At 38.7% G+C, this 19865-nt stretch overlaps 1 protein-coding gene across 2 annotated transcripts in view; it reads left to right on the forward strand.

Annotated features, from left to right (window-relative positions):
* The first annotated feature begins 298 nt into the window (after positions 1-298).
* SCAF4 (SR-related CTD associated factor 4) overlaps positions 299-19865 on the forward strand; it is a 61660-nt gene continuing 42093 nt past the window's right edge. The window contains exon 1 of one of the 2 annotated variants that reach the window (XM_032277045.1): positions 299-741. In XM_032277045.1, the coding sequence (XP_032132936.1) occupies positions 712-741 (30 nt within the window). In that variant the 5' untranslated portion in view covers positions 299-711. The remainder of the gene's footprint in view (positions 742-19865) is intronic. The other variant, XM_032277046.1, reaches the window with a different exon arrangement.

Genomic DNA, 19865 nt, shown 5'->3' on the forward strand with positions numbered 1-19865 from the left:
CCGGGTCACCCTCGCAGCCCTGGGATCTCGCGCTCTGCGGCTCCCTTCGCCCGGGCCTGGCCTCGGTGCCAGGCCGTCTCCCCCGCCCGCGGCCGCCGCCGGCGGGAAAACGCCCGGCGTCCCGGCGTCACGCGCCAGCAGCCAGGCACGCGGGGCGGCGCGGGGCGGGATAAGGCGGAACAGGGCGGGATAAGGCGGAACAGGGCGGGACAAGGCGGGGAGGGGGCGGGGCCAGCGCGGCGGGGCGGAGCGGACGTCGGGCACAGGAAGCGCCGGGAGGCCTGAGCTGTCCCAGGGTGCCCCGCGCGGCGTGGACTCGGGCCGCTGCCGCCATCCTGCTGGCGAGAGGGAGAGAGAGGCTCGCCCGCTCGCCGGCCGGGCCAGTGCGTGAGGGCGCGGGGGGTCGTGTCAGCGAGACGCAGAGGGGAGCCGTCACCACCAAACGGATATGTTGAAGCCCAGCGCCGCCGCCGCCTCCTTTTCCTCATCCTGCGAACGGGACTGAGAGGGGGCCCGCCACCTCTCCGCCTCTGCCTCGGCCTCCCGCCTCGCCGCTTCGGCCGCAGCCTCTTCCTGCCCGGGCCTCGGGTTCCGTCGCGCGTCGCCTCCCACCCCCACCAGGCCCGGCCGGTTTCCCGGCCTCGCTCCGCCGCGGCGCGAGGTCTATGTGACCGGCGGGCCCGGAGCAGCCGCCGCCGCCGCAGCGCGAACATGGACGCCGTCAACGCCTTCAACCAGGAGGTGAGGGGTGCTCGGGGCAGGGGGGTGCCGGGCCTGCTGTGGGAGCCGGGGCCCGATTCTCCCGCCGCCGGAGGTTTAAAGCTTTGGTCCGTGTGGGGACGCTTCCTGCCCCAGTTCCGGGGCTGTGGGGCCTGCGCGGAGCGGGGCCTATGGCCCGGGAGAGGTCGAGGCGACCACGGGAACTGACCCCGCACCCCTCCCCCCACTGGCCACCCCCGAGGGCGACCTCGGGCTTCCCCCTTCGCCCCCTTGCGGTTTCCCCCTGCCCAAGTCGGTGTCCCTTCCTCTAACTTGGCCCTTTTTGGGTCCGGTCGCCCTCGCTCTTTGCTCCGCGAGCCCCGTTGTCGGGTTCGCAGTGCCAGGAGCCCGCAAGGGGCTAAGAAAGAAGCGCGGGCGGGCGTGTGGGGTTGGGGGCGGGGGAGCGGGAGCATCTGCCGGTAGTGGGGCTGGCGGAGCGGTGGCTTCAGCTCTCCTGTTGCTCAGGCCTTGGCGTGTCGACGGCTGGACTCTGATCCCAGGTCCGGGAGGAGTTGGAGAGGGTGTTCATCCCCCTTCTCGGGGATTAACGCACTTGGGAAGTAGGGCTAATGAAGAGGGGATGGCTCGTTATTATTTAAAGTTGTGAACATAACCCTTTTATAGGCTCTGTGGCCCCAACGTGACGCCTAAAAAGTTGAATGGGAGAGAAGAGTGTTCGCCCCGCCTTAGTCCACTAGAAAGCTGGCGTTGTCCTCCAGTTCCCTACCCTCGCACCCCCTCCCGAAGTAGTTAATCCTCGGCTCCCTTCTACGAGGACATTTACATGTGAAAACGTCCCCAAACCGGGAACAAAGCTGCCTGCAGCCTTAAAGTTCTCTAGTTGTTTTCTCTCGTCTTTCCAGGTGTTGCTTTTGGAGTGTAGAGTCCATACATCCTATTTGTCAGAATCGATTTGGTAGGAGGAGACTTGACCATTGATGATTTAAAATGAAGTTACAGAATGGGAACTATTGTCATGGGTTGAGTTGTATTGCCTTCTCTTTCCGAATACTAAAGATAACCAGCATTGAAAAATCAGATGTAGTAGTTGGAGATGTGTGGATATGGCGTTGAAAACGTGCTGCATCTCACAGAAAGATTTTGTAGGTTTACTTGTTGCGGTAACTTTCCTTTAGATTTGCAGTGCCATAATATATGGGACTCTCCAATTACACGCAGTTGAGACAACTTATTGTCATATAAATTATTCTAAAAGTGACTTTCTTCAATTAATGGGTACATACAATGCCCTAACTGCAGTAGTTGCAACTGTTATTGGACAGTGTCTTGTAAAAGTTCAGTAGTGATGATTTTCAAAACAGTAAAAGTAATATGTCCTAGTTTTTGATCGCCAGGGAATTTGTAATAATGTTCCAGATATTTCAGGTTTGGAAGTTGATAGTTTTCTGAAGGTAAATTCACTGGAATGTTGGCTCCAGGCTCCATGAGGGCAGGAAGTTTCTGTTCTTTCCCCCTTCTTTCCCAATCAAAACAGGTGCCTTGCAAATAACTGTTGAATGAGAATTTAAACAAATGGCGTAACAATAGTTAAAAAATTTCAAACACATTTTTTCACCCAACAATGAATGTGTATTTTTTAAATTTATTTCAGAATCGGAAGAATGAATGTTTTGATGAAAAAAGAGGAGGATTTTTAGTTTATTCTTAAGATCAGAAGTGTTCTGATTCAGGCATTATGGAAGTTGACATCAGGCACATTATTAAGCAAAGTATTTTCTGTTAATCCTGAAAAGGCACCATCAGTAATTTTTAATTTTGGAAAACCAAAGTTAGAAATGGTATTGACTCCTTGAAAGGGGGAAATGGTATTTGACCTTTTTAAATGTGCAAAATGAGCATTTTCTTATCATTGTTCATTTTACAGTTCATTTCAATTCTATTCCTAGTCTTTATGAACTGCAAAGAATGCCAGCTCTCTTCTGCTAAATTAAAACTTCTGGAGAAATTAATCTGATTTTAAAATTAATCTTCTTATGCCTACTTGATTTGTAGTGCTTCTCAACTATTTCTCCCCATTCATGAAATGTTTTACATTCGTTCCCCATAATCTTGAACCTCTCAGATCTAATCTTCACTTAGCAAACTTTTGAGTGCCTGCTCACCTGCACAGCTATATCCTGAATAGTGTAGGGCTACCAAGGATCTCAGTCACCTAAAAGTTAAAATCTAATCTAATAGAGGACATAAGACTTAGACAAATAATTTTAATATGTGGTAGAACAGCTTCCTTTGGGATCCTTCCATTGTAGTGTGGCATAGCCATTGGAGATTCAGTCAAGGCTTGGGAAGAGAAGGTGTTACCAGTTTTAGGATTTCAGAAGATGTAGGAAGAAGCAGTGATTGAAGGGCAATAGTGCTGAAAAGGGAGTATTTTGATTCTGAAGGCTACTGGAAAGTAAGGATGGTTAAGTAGTTTGGGCTTGACAAGTTTCATGTTTGCCTAATCTGAACTTCATATTTAGGCTGTGGGTAAACATTGAAGGTTTTAAGCAGTGGGATAATATAATCAAAACTGTTTAGTTCATAGTGATATGTGTTGTAGGAGGCAGAGACTTGGTAGGAAAGATAAGTAAAACCTGAACTTGGCAAATGTATAGTGGGCATGGAGAAGAGGGAAAGGATGTGGGCCAAAGGAATCCATGGACCTTGGCATCTGATGGGTTTATAAGCACCTTTTGTCCCCACGTCCTAAGGGCTGAGAGAGTGATGATACCCTTAACACAGATCATCAAAAGCCTGCTTAGTAGAGAAGAAAATGTGTTTGAGTTTTGAACACGTTGAGTTTGAGTTGTGGAACAATCGTGAAAATTTTTGGCAAGCAGTTGGAAGCAACTAAGAGATAGAGGGAAACATCCAGGAGTTCAGATGGGAAAGGTGGGGGAAAATCGAAAAGGGGAAAAAAAGGAATTGTACAGTATAACACCAATAGTGGCCTGTCAGACACTTTATATATACACACATATCTAATTTAATAGATTTGCCTTCCCGCAACTCTGCATAGACGTCTAATTACAGATGAGGAAACTGATTTTCCAAGAAATTATAATAAATGCTAATTCTCCCAAGGGCATACTAGTTAATGGCAGAACTAGGATTTGAATAAGGATCTCTCCAATTTAATTGCTGCCCAAAGTTAATGTTTTGTGTAGTATGAGGGGACTTGGCCACTGAAATTTTTGGGGATAACAGGATTTGAAGTTTAGGGTTGAATGGTGATGGGAGATAAGGAAATAAGAGGTAGCTAGTATAAAGTAGTCTTTAGAGGTTTGATTTTAAGGGCTTAGAGGGAAACATTGCTTAAGAATCGGAGAAGGAAGGGCAGTTAACAATGTACCAGGCACTGGTGATAGGCTGTACCTTTGTTTATGTAATATATAAGGTTTCAGCTTTAATTAGTAGTGTTGAATCCCTAGTCTTTTAGATGGGAGGAGAGGGTTTTAGCATTTTGAAGGAAGAGAGTATAGAAAAGCATAGTCTACCAACAAGAGGGGATGGCTAACTTGAAGCAGAATTTTGAATAAGAGAAATGGGACAAATCAGAAGCACAGGTAAAGGACATCCATCTCTAATCCAGAAGGAAAGGAAGGTAAGAAAGATGAGGTTATTAAAGATACCCATTTAACAGAATATTTGGATAATTTTTATGGCAAGACATTGTATTAAGTGTTGTGAAAGGTGAAAAGATGAGTTAAAAAGAGAGTTATCAATTATGGCTGATACTTAATTGTATCTGTTGTATTGTTCATACATTTCTGAATTTGAAGATTTTGTTAAAGTTTGTGGAATAGAATAAAGAGTATGGATTGTAATTTGTTTTTTTCTGAGACAGAGTCTCACTCTGTCAGCAGGCTGAAGTGCAGTGGTACAGTATCGGCTTCCTGCAACCTTTTCCTCCCAATTCAAGTGATCCTCCTGCCTCAGCCTCCCAAGTAGCAGGGACTACATCACATGCCACCATGCCCAGCTAATTTTTTGTGTTTTTAGTAGAGACGGGGTTTCACCATGTTGGCCTTGACCTCGTGATCTGCCTGCCTCAGCTGCCCAAAGTGCTGGGATTACCGGCTGGATTGTATATTTTAACCCATTGATTGTATTTTTAGTCTTTAATCCATTTTCCTTAAATCCTGAAGAATTATATCTTACCCCTCCCACTTTTTTGCATCATCTGCAATTTTAAGACACTAAAAGTACAGAAATACGCAAGGGGCGGTGACCTGTAATCTCAGCACTTTTCGAGGCCAAGGTGGGTGAATCATGAGGTCAGGAGTTTGAGACCAGCCTGGCCAACATGGTGAAACCCCATCTCTACTAAAAATACAAAAAATTAGCTGGGCGTGATGGCAGCAGGCACCTGTAATCCCAGCTACTCCGAGGCTGAAGCAGGAGAGTCACTTGAACCTGGGAAGCAAAGGTTGCGATGCGCCACTGCTCTACAGCTCAGGCAACAGTGCGAGACTCTGTCTCAAAAAAAAAAAAAAAAAAAAAAAAAACACAAATAGTGCAGAGAAAATAAAACAGTAAGAATATACAGTCATTACTATTTTGTGTTTTTAATTTAAAAATATAAAGTCTTTCTTTTATCCTCCAACCCCAACCCTCCTCCCACTTGCAGGAGAGGCAATCAGATAATTTAGTATTAATCTCTGTGGTCCATAAACAATATGTAATATTCTGTGTTTGATACTGGAGTATAGTGGTGCCAGCACAGCTTACTACAGCTTTGACCTGCCTTTTTTTGTTTGCTTAAATATTATTAATACTGTCTATTAAGATTTAGTTAATATTTGCTGACAGACTGCAATGAACTTTTCAAAAATGTCTCCCCGTGCACATGTATAGTAATTTCTGTAGGGCAGCTGTTCTCAAACTTTCTAGTTTTAGACCCATTTATATATTTGCTTTTTGAGACAGGTTCTGGCTCTGTGGGCCAGACTAGAGGGCAATGACACAAACTCCTCCCATTGTGACCTCCGCCACCATGCCTGGCTAATTTTTGTATATTTTCTTTTGTAGACATGGGGTTTGGCCATGTTGCCCAGGCTGGTCTCAAACCCCTAAGCTGAAGTGATTAGCCCACCTCAGCTTCCTAAAGTGCTGGGATTGCAGGTGTGAGCTACCACGCCTGACTAGATCCTTTTAAATTCTTAAAACTTAAAGGCCACAGAGAGCTTTTGCATCTATGGGTTATTGTATCTATTGATATTTACCCTATTAGAAATTTAAACTCAGAAATGCAAGTGTTTATTAATTTATTAAAAATAACAAACTTATTACAATGTTAACATAAGCAACATTTTTAATGATAAGTAACATTTCTAAAACAAAATTAGTGAGAGTGACATCATTTTACATTTTTGTACATCTCATTTAAACTTTGTTTTAATAAAACCTGGATCCTTATTCCACTTTTTCATTCAGTTTCTTGGAATAACACACATCAGGTCAATAATTGCAGTAAAATTGGAGATTTCCCTTGCCAAAGTTGACCATGTTATCTTAGGAGTTTTTGAATATTGAAAGTTGGTTATACATAGTTTTCTTTCTCTGCTTTCTTAACTCAGGGAATTCTTAATCTCTGACAAGGGCATTGGTCTGGCTTTATAGTGATTGCAGTAAAGTGATTCTTCAGAGCTTTCCGTAGCAGGGTTTATCACCGATGTTATTGTATTTCCCTCCCTAGTCTATCATTTTGTCTAGTATTTTGTTTCAGAAAAAATTAAATGAACATATGATAAGGAATCGATTCAGAGAAAAATTGGAATAATGGAAAAGTTGATTTCTGAATATCGGGAAACAGAATTCACGTTAAAAACGTACCTACTAGAAAGATGAGACAATTGATAGTTTTTTTGTTTTGCTTTTTTGTTTCCTTTACCACATACTAGTCACTATAAAAATTGTAGGTTACTCTGTTATAGAGCACAAGCAAATAGGATTTACTTCAGAATTCAAAGTAACTTTTCTGTACATATCTGGACACATTCAAGTCTCATTTGAAATACACCTTTATAACATAGTAAGGGGAAAATGTTATATAAGCAATGAACTTTTAGTGTTATTCACAACATTTGTTGAAACAATATGCCAAATCCTTTTTTTAGCACACTTTAAAGCAACAGCATACAACTTTCATGTTAAGCTAAAAACTACACTGTGTTGTTAGGTATCTAGCAGAATAAGCAGTTTACCTATTAACCATTCAAAATTTTGGTACCATTGGTGTATTAATTAGTATTATTTTTCTGTCAAACCACAGAAAATATAGAGGTGGCTAATAGTTAAATTTGTATTAGAATAGGCCTTATCAGGATCTGTTGAGAGCTTAGAATAGGAGAGACATGTCTACATTTCTGGGTTAATATTAAATGTAATTAATACTGTGCTGCTGTGAGAACTAGAAGAGATTTTACAAACAATATTATAATTATACACTGATCACCTTCATCCTGTTCAATATTTGCATGATTTAATGATTACATTTCATTACTGAGTAGTTTGAGCTTTTTAATTGGTGCTTTTGAAGACATAGATGAATATACAGAAACGTGGTATTCCAGTAAAGTGTACCAGATTAGTAGAAAATTCAGGAAGAAAACCATTGTAACTCAGGAGTGGAGTTAAGAATTCGAAGCCAGGTTTTTGTTTTTTTTTTTTTTTTTTTTTTTTTGAGACGGAGTCTCGCTCTTGTTACCCAGGCTGGAGTGCAATGGCGCGATCTCGGCTCACCGCAACCTCCGCCTCCTGGGTTCAGGCAATTCTCCTGCCTCAGCTTCCTGAGTAGCTGGGATTACAGGCACGCACCACCATGCCCAGCTAATTTTTTGTATTTTTAGTAGAGACGGGGTTTCACCATGTTGACCAGGATGGTCTCGATCTCTTGACCTCGTGATCCACCCGCCTCGGCCTCCCAAAGTGCTGGGATTACAGGCTTGAGCCACCGCGCCCGGCCCCGAAGCCAGGTTTTTGACTGGTGGTAGAGAACAGCAGGGCTCAGTGAAAGGTGGGTGGCCATCCAAATAAATACCTCTTGAAAGTTATAATTTATGTTTGGATAATCGGTGATTCTTGGTATAAATCCACATGGGTCAATAATCCCAGTTGGAAGAGAACAGAGAGCAGTAGCCGTAGCTAGCATGTTTGACATAAACAGCAGATACATATATATATATTTTGAGATGGAGTCTTGCTCTGTCGCCCAGGTTGGAGTGCCATGGTGTGATCTTGGCTCACGGCAACCTCTGCCTCATGGGTTCAAGTGATTCTCCTGCCTCAGCCTCTTGAATAGCTGGGATTACAGGCATGCGCTACCATCCCCAGCTAATTTTTGTATTTTTAGGAGAGATGGGGTCTCACCATATTGGTCAGGCTGGTGTCAAACTCCTGACCTCGTGATCCACCAGCCTCAGCTTCCCAAAGTGCTGGGATTACAGGCATGCGCCACCACACCCGGCTAATTTTTTATTTTTAGTAGAGGTGAGGGTTCTCCGTGTTTGTCAGCCTGGTCTCGAGCTCCCGACCTCAGATGATCTACCCACCTCAGCCTCCCAAAGTACTGGGATTACAGGCGTGAGCCACCGCACCCGGCCAGAGAGCAGATTTTTTTTAAACACACCCTTTTTGTATAACAAAATTATTTTCAGAAACAGTCATGAAATGAGTAATGAAAATGGCCAGAAAGGAAACCTGAACTGTACACACACTTTCATGCAGGCACACACACCCACAATACATATGTAATCATACCAGACTTTTAAATTGCATTAATAACTATTTTTTGGAAACATGGAAAAATTTATCTGCATACTGATATGTCACAATAATGAATACAAATGCTCCAGTTTCTTTTATTTATTTCTTCTTCTTTTTTTTTTTTTTTTGACAGCCTTGCTCTGTCACCCAGGCTGGAGAGCAGTGGTGCGATCTCAGTTCACTGCAACATCTGCTTCCTGGGTTCAAGTAGTTCTGCCTCAGGCCTGCCTAGTAGCTGGGATTACAGGCTTGTGCCACCACGATTGGCTAATTTTTGTATTTTTAGTAAGGATGGGGTTTCACCATTTTGGCCAGGCTGGCCAGTTTCTTTTAAAGTCTTAGGCGGATCTGTCAGTAACTGTTAAAATTGATCTTCACATATTTGTGTTCAGTAGACAGTTACAACCAGATTTATTCATCTGTTTTTACCCACAGTTAAAGAGCACTTTTGATTAATTTTAATTACGAAAAGTTGTACATAAAGCAGCACATACACAAATAGGAAGTTTTTAACATACTGTGTTTAGCAGGGATTTATAAGCACACTTCACAATAAATTCTAGAAATCACAGTCCTATCCATGTATTTTTTTCAGCATTGAGTCTAATGACTTTCAAATGCCTCAGTCAAAATTTTACCAAAATGGTTTTCACCTGAAAATTCAATGTGTCTATTATATTTGATAACCACTTTAGATAATTCAGGTACAAGGAAGTAAAACTCTATTTCCCTGTACTTGGTTGCTTAGTGATGGCACCTCTATAATATTTGTTCACGGGTCTTCACTTTTAAAGTTTTATATTCATCTCTGTATTTCTTTGAGGTGGATTCTGGTGGTTTGTAAATATTCATGCCAGAAAAAATATATCTCAGAAAAGAAAAATTGGATACAGCTATAATTTTGAACATATTATTTAAACACAGGAATATATACAGATACAATAGGATTAAAGTCATACTAAGCCTGAGGAGAGCTGACGATATCCTGAACCTTTTTGTTCATACTCTCCAAATGAATGGGCATATCAAATCTGCATGCATTGGGAACTGACTATATAACGTGGATTTCCTAATAAACTTCCAATTAAGATGGATTGCTTATTTAAGGCTATATAATAAAAATGTGCAGATTTGACATTTATATGTTGTTAAATCTCATCAGTAACCACAGCAACAGTTTAAAACTTTAGAGTATTGCTGGCCAAGGCAGGCAGATCACTTGAGGTTGGGAGTTCAAGACCAGCCTGACCAATATGGTGAAACCCCGTCTTTAAAAAAGAAAGAGTATTGCCAAAATATTTGAAGGTAGATACATTTTATCTCTGATGTTATTTAGAATTACCCATGCTTAGGCCAGGCGCTGTGGCTCATGCCTGTAATCCCAGCACTTTGGGAGGCCAAAGCGGGTGGACCACCTGAGGTCAGGAGTTCGACACCAGCCTGGCCAACATTGAGAAACCCCATCTCTACTAAAAATGCAAAAATTAGCTGAGTGTGGTGGCTTATGCCTGTAATCCTAGCTACTTGGGAAGCTGAGGCAGTAGAATCGCTTGAGACTCCATCTAAAAAAAAAATTGTCCATGCTTGATGGTAATAAAAGAACAAAATCAAAATCTTACTGTTTATTTAGTCTTGGTAATTCACCCACTTACTGCCTGCACCTGGGTGGACTGCTCCCCTGGCCTTGTTCTAGATATGCTGTTGCATTAAAGAGCAATAGTTGACCATTCCAGCTGTCTGTCAAGTCTCCCTCTGCAAATCCCCAATATATCTTTATGCATTCCATCATGAGTATTCCTCTATATTTCCTCCTTTTGACTTACTTTCAGTTGAAGTAGAATTATAATACTTTGCTTAAAGGAAACCTGTAATACAGAATATTACTGTAATATCCCTTTTAAAGTCTCTAAGAAATATAAAATAGTTTTTAAACTTTAATTAACATACATTTTATGTTAATTCAAAGATGCTGAGTGATAAAACACTTTAGATAGGGCAGCCAAGTTTGGGGATCAGTTGAAATAAGTCCACATCTTTATGAAGGTCTTTTACCACTATCTGCTTTAACATATAAAGGTACATACTTTGTAAAGCAAACCCATAGAGGCAGAAAGTAGATTATTGGCTGACCAAGAGCATGGAGAGTGACTGCTAATGGAAATGGAATTTGTTTTGGGGATAAAGAAAATTGCTCTAAAGTGTTGGTGGGTGCACAATTTTTGAGTATACCAAAATTGTACCTCTTAAATGGATGAATTTTATGGTATGTGATTTATATCACAAAGCTGTTGTAAAATACACAAAAATGTCAGGTTATATCATAATCATTTTGTTGTTTACTTGCCTTATCTTTTTTCGATCAAGATGAAAACAATATCCAGTAGCATCTGCAAATTATTTTGTTGATCCTGAATCCTAAGTTTGTTCAAAGAATAGCTTTAGTTTTGACATACTATTTTAAGGAGTAATCCAGTGGGGACAGTTCAAGTGAAGGACAAGAAAATAACCCTTCATTTGCTCATTAAATAACCAGGTGCTGGCTAATGAATCAGGTGTTATATATATGTCTTTGCATTCTTTCCATTTTAAAGATAAGGAAACTAGAGAAGTGTGGTGAATGGTCTGAGGTCGAGCTGTTCAAAAGTAACAGTTCTGAGATTTGACTCAGTCCTTGTAAGAGCCCATTTGAGTCTAGTCCACAGCCCCGCGTGGCTCCTGTGACATTTTTGAGCAGCAAATCCTTGTCTAATGGACTATTTGTGTGGGGAGAAGACTCAGTGAACAAGTCTTATAGGCCTCTTGGCCTATCTTTTATACATTTGAAGCTTGGTAGCAAGTGGTACTGTCAAGATAATATATACGTTTGGAAGGACTTGTCTCAGTTTAAGAATAGCAAGGTTTGGTTAAATTTTTGAGCCATCCACAGTAATGCAGTAAATGTAATCAACATTTAAAACTGAAGATATCTGTATGTTTTTACCATTTTATACTCAATTAAAAATTATAATTAAGGATTTTATAATGGTAATATTAAAATTATTTTCCAATTAAATGATTTTATATCCTGGAATCAATTTTTATTTCTTGTATTGATAGCTAGGAAGAAATATTCACAAAAATGTTTAATAGCCAAAGGTTCATTAGCGAGGCACAATAAATGTGATGTTTACATCTGGCATCTGTGCTACTAAAGTAGAGCAGTGGCATTGGATAAAACATTAGGCATTTCCTAAAATCACCTCCTGGCCTATCTTTCAAGCAAGTGAAAAGGAAGAAGTTGTGGATTGATTTGCAGTTCAATGAACCAAAAATGGAATTACATTTGGAATATGACCTAATGTGGTAAGCTGGAACCGATAGGGTTAAAAGCCCTGATGAGGTGTACAGCCTTCGTTCTAAAAGTGAAAAGTTTAAGTGAATGGTAGACCCTTGGAAATTGTAGGGGAGGTAGTGTAAAATGAAGAATACTTTAGGGCATACTTATAGAGTAAGTCTTCAGAAATTAACTATCAATACTTAGAAAATTAATTCTGCCAGAAGTAAATGAGAATAAGAGCTCGATGATACAATTAATGATACAAATAATGCAGATGAAGTTTAAACCATTGTCTGTTATATTGTTTTCCTAATGTTCTTAATGCACATAGAAATATAAGGAGTTAACCTAAAAATGATTTTGTATTTATTATTAAACATAAATATTAAAAATAAACACAGTTTCATGTGTTTATTTGGTAAAACATTTCTTTAAATTCTGGAACTAGAAGAAGAGTCTAGTTTGTGGGAGAATGTGGTAAGGTAAAGAAATTTAGGAAGAAGTAAGTAGGGAAAAAATTTTTAACCCTTTGAATTTGAGAATATTATGTACAATTTTGTTGCCTATGAAACTACCTGGTTTGGAATCTCTTGAAATCCAAAGAGTACATTTTGTGAAGTAGATGGAACTATTTTTTAGTCTTTACATTCAAACAAGACTCTGCTCAATAGAGCAAGAAAATGGTATAGCATCTTGCCCCTGGCTCTGTGTTTCCCTGTTTTAAAAAGGTTTTCAGGGCGGGACAAGGTGGCTCATGCCTGTAATTCCAGCACTTTGGGAGGCTGAGACAGGCAGATCCCTTGAGGGCAGGAGTTTGAAGCCAGCTTGGCTAACATGGCAAAACCCCATCAGTACAAAAAAAAAACAAAAAACACTAATTTTCTCTATCTTAGGAGAGTATTTCATATTGACAATGCCACATCTATCTTGTTTTCATACCTTCCTCTAAGCAAGTGGAAAAGTGGTTAAATGGTCAGATTTCAGAAGGTTTGAGTCTGTGACAAGCCAATGGAATTTATATTGGAGTAAACTGTATATCAGTAATTAAAGGGACACTTTCTTTAATTAAGAGATGTTAACAAAAAAACAAAGCAGCGATTTCCCAGTTTTGTTTTGTTTTTTCCCCCACAATGTATGATGTTCATTTTATCCACAGGGCTTCAGTTATTCAGAATGTGTTGGAGGAGGGGTGTTTTTAAATTTATTAATTAAAAAAAATTGGAATTTTGAAAGGCTTTATTAAAGATTTGCGAATTACTGATTTAAAGTAGTAACTCAGCTTCAAAGATAAAATTTACTTTGTGGAGAAGTTATGTGATAATGGTGATTCTATATAACCACATTCCTTTATCACAGTTATATTTATAATCAAAAGTTGAACAAAGATACATCTCAAATGGATACAAATTAAAGTTCATTTTTAAATCCATGAATTTTATTTTTTTCATTTAAAAATGAATGCAAGTTAGATAAATTTAAATTAGAAAATAAAATAATCCCATCAAACACCATTAACATTTTAGAGTATTTCCTTTCAGTCTTTTTTTCTCCTCCACTTATGTTTGGAAATTTTTATATAGTTACCATATCTTTTTAATAGCATGAATTTATGTATTATTTTCTCAATAGTCATTGTGGAAAATTTGAGAACATCTAATTATTGCCTTAGATAAATTTCTAGAAGTAGAATTACCGGTTTAAAAGATACGGACATTTTTTAGTTCTTGTTTTATAGTTTTAAATTTCTCTTTGGAATTAAAACTCATCCATTAGGTCTCACCAGCCCAGTACTCTTTTTGCTTTATGCTGTTAGATAATTGAAGAATTTTTCTCCTTGTGTTAATTTGTACTCTGATTGTTAATTGGTATGATTGAACACTTTTTCCTGTGTTTGTTAATTAGATATTGGGATTTTCTTCTTTCTTTTCTTTTCTTTCTCTTTCTCTTTCTCTTTCTTTCTGTCTTTCTGTCTTTCTTTTCTTTCGTCTCAGCTCTGTAGCCCAGCCTGGAGTGAAGTGGCATGATCTTGGCTCACTGCAACCTCCAACCCCTGGGTTCAAGCGATTATCCTGCCTCAGCTTCCTGAGTAGCTGGAATTAGAGTCACATGCTGCCATGTCTGGCTAATTTTTGCATTTTTAGTAGTTACTATGTTGGCTAGGCTGGTCTCAAACTCCTGACCTCAGATGATCTGCCCTCCTTGGCCTCCCAAAGTGCTTGGATTACAAGCGTGAGCCACCCCATCTGGCCAAAATACTGGGATTTTCTCTGTTAAATGAGTTGCTTCTGTACATTTTTCGGTTTAATTGTATCTCTAACTGTGTGTATATATTGTTAATTAACTCATACACAGTATTCTGCTTTCAGGTAGAGTGATATAGTGGTACTTAATTAACATGTGATTGGTTTTCTTTCCTCACCTTATCATTATTACCTGATATGAAGAAAGTATTAACCTAGACACACATTTAGTGAATTACATATCAAAGGCATAAGAGGAAATACCAGGTAGGAAAGGGACTGTACACGATCCCTTACCTAATTGTTCCAGCAGTAGTGCTTTATGGAGTTGACTTCAGATTTAAGTTAGGTAGATAAAGCATCTTTACAGGAAAGATGATTTTAAAACTTTCTTTCTGATTATCTTTTAAGAAATTTAGCGTGTACTTTATTGTACAGAGTTTATATGTTGGTAATAAACATAGAATTGTGTTGGATTTAACTCTGGTTTAAGAGTGTCTTTGATATATTGAGTTGAGAATGAAAGAGGAAGAAAGACTGTAGAATTGAATGCTTTGATGTTTGTATCTAACAGGAAGGAGATTTGAATACTAGCCTGTCATTGTGAGTATATATGTATTTCTTTTAGGAAGCATTTTTATTTTTTCTTTAAATTCAAGTTTACATAGTAATAGGAGCTTAAGGAAAAATGCTTTGTCATCTTGGAAGTCATACTAGCAAAGGAAGGGATATTGAAAATAATCAGTGTAATCCATTACAAAGTAAATTAAGGACATTCATTTTTAAAAGTTTAGGTTTTGGGGTGGGGGAAGAAAGAAAGGGAAAAAAAAGAAAAGTTTAGGTTTCAAAAAGAAAGGGATACATATCCTATTGTGGAAGATTCAGAAATAAATATTGCTTGAGAGATTTAAGTTTTAAAGAATGACTTAGATTAGTATATAGTCTTCTAATTCTTATCATTGCCTTGACAACTTTATTTCAAAAAGTAGGAAAAAGTATACTTTAGAAATTATAGACTGTGTCAGTTTGCTTTTGTGTCTGCCAGTTTTTATTAATTTTTAGAAATTGCTAGTCACTAAGAGCCAGAACAGATTCACTAACAATTTATAACAGACTAAACATTTTTCATTTGTGATGTATGTTATGTCTAGTGAAAACTACACACCAAATATTTCAGAAAGGTATTGGGTATATTTGTATTATGAATAAATTGGAAAAATATGGGCAGGGTGACAGTATTGCTAAGTGGATTTTAGCTGACTAGTTATAAATACCGAAGAAGTATCAGTTAAGATCGTCTTACAAATAGGTCCTGTTTTAATTTTTAGAAAACATTGACTTGGAGGAAAGCATACAAAACGAGTTCATGAAATTTACAAGCCGATTGGAATAGCTGACTACATCAAACAGCAGAAAATGACTTCTGGACTACCTAAATAGGTTGAAAGGTCTGTCAGAAACCAACACAAAGTCAATGTGAATATCTAGTTTTGATGAGAATCCTGGTGAAAGCAGCCTGAGGATTTCAGTTGAATACAAATTGGAGTTAATAAATTAAGCCCTATTTTTTTTTTTAAGTAATAAATGCCCCCTTCTTCAAAGATGCTCATAATCTGATTTCTAAAACTTGTAAATATGTCACCTTACAAGGCAAAAGAGACGGGGGATGTCAATAAGGTTAAGGATGTTTAGATGGATTAATTATCCTGGATTATCTGGGTGGGCCCAATGTAATCACAAGAGTCCTTATACTAGACAACAGAAGAGGTAGAGTAGAGAGAAAGAGAAGATGCTGTTCTGCTGGCTTTGAAGATAGAAGAAGAGGCCATGAGCCAAAAGAATGTAAGCACCCTGTAGAAGCTAGAAAAGGCAAGAAATAGATTCTTCCCTAGAGCCTCTACAAGACTGTCTCCTTGCTGATGCTAGTGAGATTCTGACCTCAAAACTGTAAAATAATTTATGTTGCTTTAAAGCAGTAAATTTGTGGTGATTTCTTACTACAGGAATAGGAAACTAATAAAAAAGCCACTTCACTCTTAAATTCCATTAATGCAGGACTACATCCAGACCCTGTCCATTTGAGGATACCATACTTAAAAGGAATTAACTAGGATCATCCAGAAGCCTTATCATCTGGCTAATAGTTAAAGAATAGAGAGGGAAGCATGCTAATTATCTTCACATTGTTTTGCTCCATTTACTGAGCACTTATGTGTTACTGGGCTAAGAGATTTATATACATTATCCTATTTAATCCTAACAGCATGGTAAGGTGAGTCTATTAATCCCTGTTTTTCAGATTTTAAAAATCCTTTAAAAAGTTTTAGAAAGGTTAACTAAACTTGCTTTGACTAATCCCTAAACATTGCGAATTCTTCCAGGTATCATAGGCCAAATATTCTTCATCTTCACCTGAAACTCTTTACTGGTATAAGAGAACAGGATGAATCGTTCTTCATAATTTTTAGAGTATTTTGTGTCCCAGGTTTCTATATGTCATGCAGCAGGGCAGTGGTCATGTTTAGATATTTTCATAGTCACTCAGCTAGAGACAGAGCAAAGAACCTAACTCATATCTGCTGCTGACAAGTAGCATGCTTTTCTACTATGCTTATCCCTTCTAAAGAAGTCTTGTATTTGGAATGGCTGTTGTTACTGTAAGCAGGAGGATTTCGTGGTTTTCTCTGGCTGCTTTGACACTTTATTCGTTCACAGATGACATTAATTGCAAATACAGGCTATAATGTTGGGGGAGCTCTGCACCTAATGATGTTTACTGAATACATGTCCTCTGCCAGGTAACACAGTACAAGTCATTCCATATACAGAAACTCATTTAGTTCTCCCTGAAACTGATACCTATCAAGCAGGTATCGGTATATCCATTTTACAAATGAGGACACTATGGCTTAGAGAAATTAATATGCCTAAAATCAAATGCATGACCAGACACAGATTCAAAACCAAATCTTTCCCTCTACAGAATACCACAATTTCTGTTTTTTCTCACTAGTAGATTTTGTTGGAATTATATTAAATTGTATGGCTTTCAGACTTGTTATATAAAGCTAATAGCTTTTTTTCTTGAGATTTGTTGACTGAAATTGGATGTTGGTTATAAGTAACTGAATTATCTTTGAATCTCTTGTCTACTCTGTGTATACTACTTATGTGTACCTAACCTTGATTGAAAAATATGAAGTTTTTTTCCGACATGTCAGTGCTGCTCCCTGCCCCCCACCACCCCTGCAGTTTGTCCATGAGAAATTTATTAATGGTTTGAAGGAATCTATACATTATTGAAAAGTGACTGGCAGTTTTAGAAATGAGGAAAATAAAAAGGCGCAAAACAAATTTTCCCTGGATTATTGTCTTTTGTACTTTTTGACCACAATACACACAGTAGGAATTATGTAATTTATTCGTGGATCTCGACCCACAGTTTGAAAAACACTACTCTGGATTAACTCCAGGATTCTCTCTCTTTCTCAAAAAAATTGTGTAGTGGTAATACTCGTTAATATCTATTTTGTATTTACTTTGTGCTAGGTGCTGCTCTAAGTGCTTTTATATGTATTGTTTGCATTTAATTCTTAGACTTCACTAAATAAGTAGGAATTACTATTATCCCCATTTTATAGATGGAGAAATAAATTCTCATAGGTAGCAAGTGGTAGAGCCAAGATTTCTCGGGCAGTTGATTGTCGAGCCAGTACACTTAATGTAATTGCGGGGAAAAAGGAAAGGAAAAAAAAAAACAACTTATTGCAGAAAATCAATAACTATCATCAAAATCTTAGATCATCACAAGATTATACACTTCTCTTGAGAGATTCCTCAACCAATATTGGTGACCATGACAATGAACTCTTATTTTAAGATTAACAAATTGCAACTTTGCTTTAGACACAAGCAGGGACTCAGCAATAAATCATTTACAACTAACAAGTTCATTTTGTTTTAGAATGAGAAAAACATACTATGCATAAATGGAAAATAAAACATAATAATGAGCTGTATAATTGATTTTTTAATTAAGGGAAATAAAAGTCGGGGGTTGGTATATGTGAGAGGGGTAGGAGGAGTTAGAAACCAAGACATTTATTAAGCACGGTTATCTTAGATGCTTTCATCTCATTTCATGCTATTAACAGTTTTATAAAGAAGGCAATCAGCATTTGTTTTAAAAATGGGAGAATCAGGCCGGACATGGTGGCTCATGCCTGTAATCCCAGCACTTCGGAAGGCTGAGCCAGGCAGATCACAAGGCCAGGAGTTAAAGACCAGCCTGGGCAACATGGCGAAACCCCATCTCTACCAAAAATGCAAAAATTAGCTGGGCGTGGTGGTGCACATCTGTAATCCCAGCTACACAGGAGGCCGAGGCACAAGAATTGCTTGAACCCAGAGGGCAGAGGTTGCCGTGAGCCAAAATTATGCCACTGCACTCCAGTTTGAACAACAGAGTGAGACTCCGTCTGGAGAAAAAAAAAAAAAAGAATGGGAGAATCAAACTCACAACTGGCAACAGCAGAGGGCTCATGTCTTACCTAGAAATATTGGATGAGTTAGTATTCAGAAATAAGAATTTCTGAATGTATAACATGCTGGCTATTTAAAGCTGTCCCTCATGCCCTAAGATAAAATTGAGTTCTAAAACATAAAAACAGTGTATTGATCTTTAGTGTTGAGAAATTGAAATTTGATCACTATTTTACTCATCTAAATAAGTTTCCCCCTAAGTTAACACATTCAGTATTCTAGGGCCATTTACACACCAAAAAATTGACACTATTTTAGTAATTTATATCACCTCTAATTTGTTGCTTGGGTGCGCACATCACTTTATACCTCTGTGCTGCGTATTCTTTTATTAAAATTCTTGGGTCCAACCCCTCATGACAATTATGTATTAGTATATTACTTTCTAGTTTGGGTCTCCATTGCATTTTTTTTTTCCAACTTAACATGGCTGTATAGTCCTTATTTTTATTATCAGTACACTATTCTTCTGAGCTAATATATTTGAAATAATTTTGTTACTGTTAGGTACTAATTAAAAAGAATTAGAGTTTTGGGAAAATGGTAGATTACAGATTGAATTCTACCACTTAATTAACTTAATTGAGCAGATTCTTGAACCTCAGTGCTATCATCTATGAATTGGAATTACAACATCTGCCTCACCTTCAAGGCTGTTACTATTTCTGTCCAAATGGGCAGTGTCAATGTACATGCTTACCAGGAAAGTATATCAATTTATAGCCTTTTTGTCAAAGTACATCAACGTAATTTCGGGATTTCTGTATCTGTCCAGTGAAGGCACAGGTATCAGGGAACTTTTTTGTCTTGCAAAAGGTGGAGACCCTTTGATGAATTTGTGCATTAAAGAAGTCAATAAAATATTAACAGCATTCATTGAGTGTTAAAAGGTGATTTTGCAAACCTCCAATTTTGAAACATCTGTATTTGCCTGTAGTGTTTTTCTTTGTAAATTATATCAAATGCAAATTCACAGCTTGAAATTTTCTTTAAAATGTTGGTAAAGGAGAATAAAAGTCATCTGAAAAGAAATGTCTGTGGGTGGGGTTGGCACATGCCTGTAGTTCTAGCTGCTGGGGAGGCTGAGATAGGAGGATCACTTGAATGAACTCTGGAGAGAGAGAGAAAGGGAAGGGAGGGAGAGAGGGAGGGAGGGAGTGGAGGGGAGAGATGGAAACTTTATGATGCTAACAGATAGGATTTAAGTAAGGGTGAAAGCTTTGAAACATGATCCTGTC

Source organism: Sapajus apella, unplaced genomic scaffold (genome assembly GCF_009761245.1).
Source record: "Sapajus apella isolate SASKATOON/1434 unplaced genomic scaffold, GSC_monkey_1.0 scaffold8, whole genome shotgun sequence".
NCBI classification, from domain to species: Eukaryota; Metazoa; Chordata; class Mammalia; order Primates; family Cebidae; genus Sapajus; species Sapajus apella.